Source organism: Aplysia californica, unplaced genomic scaffold (assembly GCF_000002075.1).
Source record: "Aplysia californica isolate F4 #8 unplaced genomic scaffold, AplCal3.0 scaffold00619, whole genome shotgun sequence".
Lineage (NCBI taxonomy): Eukaryota > Metazoa > Mollusca > Gastropoda > Aplysiida > Aplysiidae > Aplysia > Aplysia californica.
This window is the reverse complement of record NW_004797889.1, coordinates 361854-365189: the sequence shown is the minus strand read 5'-3', so window position 1 is coordinate 365189 and position 3336 is coordinate 361854. Positions and strand designations below refer to the sequence as shown.

The following is a 3336-nucleotide window of genomic DNA, read 5'->3' as shown; positions in this document are numbered from 1 at the left end:
GAGAAGAAGGAAGAAGAAGAAGAAGAAGAAGAAGAAGAAGAAGAAGAAGAAGAAGAAGAAGAAGAAGAAGAAGAAGAAGAAGAAGACCACTCACCTCCCTCAAACGCGCTGTAAGTAGCCTGGAATCCCCGGTCACTGATGGAAGAGTCGGTGACAAAGCGGAGGAACATGGCATTGCCCGTGGCTCGGATCTCCGATGGTCGGTTCTCCCCACACAGTCGGTCGCCGATCCGGGATGCATCCGCATTAGTTCCGTCATACACCTGATGGGAGGTAAGAAAAGTAAAGTTGTTCCTGCATCCGATCCGGACATTGGGGATTGCTTTGTTGGTGAGACAACTTCCTGGGCCTTTGGCATATTGTGGTAGTGTGGCCAGTTCCTTTCCACTCCGCCTTTACTTCCCCAACTCGAAGTCAGGTTCCCATTACTGCTGGGTGGGCAGGAGGAGGCGAAAAAAAAACCTGTGTCCGAACCAAGGCTCGAATGCAGACTTTTTGCTTTGGAGACTTAAAATTTTAAAAATTAATTATAGTAGAGGGTTTTACGGCGCTCACAACTGCATAAGGTCATATAAGCGCCAAGGGGTGGGTGTCAACACAGAAGTCCTTACAGGGAATCAGACTTAGACTGCTCACCTCTCTAGCTTTAACAGCACAAAGTCTGCTTCAACTATCAAGGCATCCCAGAAATAGCAGGTCACAAGAGAGTGACAAACATACAAAAAAAGTAGAGGCAAATGACAATAGTAAGGATAAGGAAAGAAAAAGCAGCAGTTCCCTGTTGTCGATCAGGCAGTTATGAGCGTGACATGAATCAGCCCATTTACAATTCTACTGTGCTTGAACGAGAAATGCCCCCCTTTTGGGAATGGCCTAAAGACACTACAGTCAGTGATACTGCCTCCGGGGGGGTGTTTCGGAGACGAGCGGGAAGGTAAGTAGGAAGTGTATAATAGGTTTCTTCAACACTCCTGTTAAAATGTGAGGCTTGTTTACTTACTTGGTTGGAGAATAGGATTCACTGCTGGCAGCACAATACCATAGCTGCTAAATGTGAGGCATAGTGGGGAAATCAGATGCTTGTCAAGATAATGAAATGGAAGAAACGGATATTTTTCCACCTCTCAGGTAATTTTCATCATGTTCTATAAATAATTTTGTTTCATTTTGTGTTAAAAAAAAAATGTTTGTTAAAAATTATTTTTTTTCAAATACCTTTTATGTCAAACTAGAAAAGCATTTTTTTTCTTCTGATTTCTTCTCACTCTTCTTGTTAATGTAATTACCATCATTATTATTATTATGAAAAAGCAAACCTCGATATAGACGTAGTCGCAGCTGTCATCCTCCTCTAGACTGAAGTCTGTGCAGCTGAGCAAGTCGTGGGAATCTTCCGCCACAGTGATCAGGTCGCTCTTACTTAGTAACCATTTTTCTTATTTTCTTCTTCTTTTTAAAACACCTTTTGTCTTTTTATATTCATTATTATTTCTTTCATTCATATTACGTATTATTAGCATGTTATCAGACTAAAAATAATAATGACTCTTAATTTCATTATCATGATTAATCTTCCTTTTTTTTTCTACTTATCCTTCTTTTAATTTTTCTTCTTTTCCTTCTTCTTCTTTTCTTCCTTCTTTTTCTTCTTCTACTTCTTTTCTACTTGTTCTTGTTCTTGTTCTTGTTCTTCTTCTTCTTCTTCTTCTTTTTCATTTTTGTTCTTCTTTTTCTTCCAATTCTTCTTGTTATTATTATAATAAAAAAACAAACCTCGACATAGTCAAAGTCGCAGTCGTCCTCCTCCTCCAGACTGAAGTCGGTGAAGGTGAGCAGGACTCTGGAACCTTCCGCCACAGTGATCAGGTAGCCACAGTCGGCGGAGTGGCGGTAGGCATTGGGGTAGTCCGGGGAGCGGATGGTGCCCTCAGTGCCTGAGAATGTTCCTCCGCAGGCTGGAAGGAGGAGAGAGAGAGAGCGGTGAGGGAGGAAAGAGGAGGACGAGATGAGAGGTTGGGGGAGAGGGGTGAGGGAGGAAAGAGGAGAGGAAAGAGGAGAGGAGTGAGGGAGGAAAGAGGAGGAACAAGAAGAGATGTTGGGGGAGAAAGGTGAGGGAGGAAAGAGGAGAGGGGTGAGGGAGGAAAGAGGAGAGGAGTGAGGGAGGAAAGAGGAGAGGAGTGAGGGAGGAAAGAGGAGGTACAAGAAGAGATGTTGGGGGAGAGGGGTGAGGGAGGAAAGAGGAGAGGAGTGAGGGAGGAAAGAGGAGAGGAGTGAGGGAGGAAAGAGGAGGTACAAGAAGAGATGTTGGGGGAGAGGGGTGACAGAGGAAAGAGGAGAGGAGTGAAGGAGGAAAGAGGAGGAACAAGAAGAGAGGTTGGGGGAGAGGAGTGAGGGAGGAAAGAAGAGAGGTTGGGGGAGAGGAGTGAGGGAGGAAAGAAGAGAGGTTGGAGGAAAGAGGAGAGGGAGGGTGTGGAAAGGACCAGAGAGGAAGAGAGGAGAGGGAAGGGGAGGTGAAAGTGTGGTGGAGTGGAGAGAAAGGGAGGGGGGTTGAATCGAGGGGGTAGCGGAGGACCAGAGGGGAAGGAGGAGAGTGGGGTGGGGTGCGATTTGGGAAGGGCAAGAGTTGGAAAGGAAGAGAGGAGTGGGGTGAGTGTGAAGGAGGAAAGGAGAGGAGAGGTAGTCCATCATTTATTGTTTATAGGGAAGTTGTCATTTTTTTAGTTTTTAAAGTTGCTATCTGTTTTCGCAATTTGTGAAGCGTGCTCGCTAACAAAATGAGTTACTTCTCACAAGCCTCAAATGAAGATATAGGTCAAAAATCGACACTAGGGTCGAATTCATCGATTTCCTTTTGATGCCATATTCTTAACGAAAACCCCTCTTTTATTATTTCATACTTATAAATTGTAAAAATTTCACCTACAAACGTGATGTATTTATTTCCTTAAGGCTAGAATCCGAGAAGCAACTCATTTTGTCAGCATGTTTCATTAATTTCACATTTGGTTACTGGCAGCATCGTCATCATCATTTTCTTTATTATCATCTCCATTATCACTTTCATGAGCAGCAGCATCAGCACTGTTATTATCATCATCATCCTCATTATCATCAGAATATTCACAGTGACTAAAGGAACTTTTAATGTTTAAAATCCACTCACACACATACACATGCAAACAAGCAGCAAAAATATTCCAACATGCCTGAAAGCAGTTCCCAGTGATTAAGTAGTCAGTCTGTAGCTCAACAACCAACACACACACACACACACACACACACACACACACACACGCACACACACACACACACACACACACACACACTCTCTCTCTC

At 43.6% G+C, this 3336-nt stretch overlaps 1 protein-coding gene across 1 annotated transcript in view; it reads right to left on the bottom strand.

The window, feature by feature from the left end:
• Positions 1-3336, bottom strand: part of LOC101853032 (cubilin) — a gene marked incomplete at its 5' end in the record, with an annotated part of 106878 nt that overhangs the window by 78139 nt on the left and 25403 nt on the right. Inside the window, 2 exon segments of the mRNA XM_035972231.1 lie at positions 95-263; positions 1774-2019. Of these exon segments, the coding sequence (XP_035828124.1) occupies positions 95-263; positions 1774-2019 (415 nt within the window).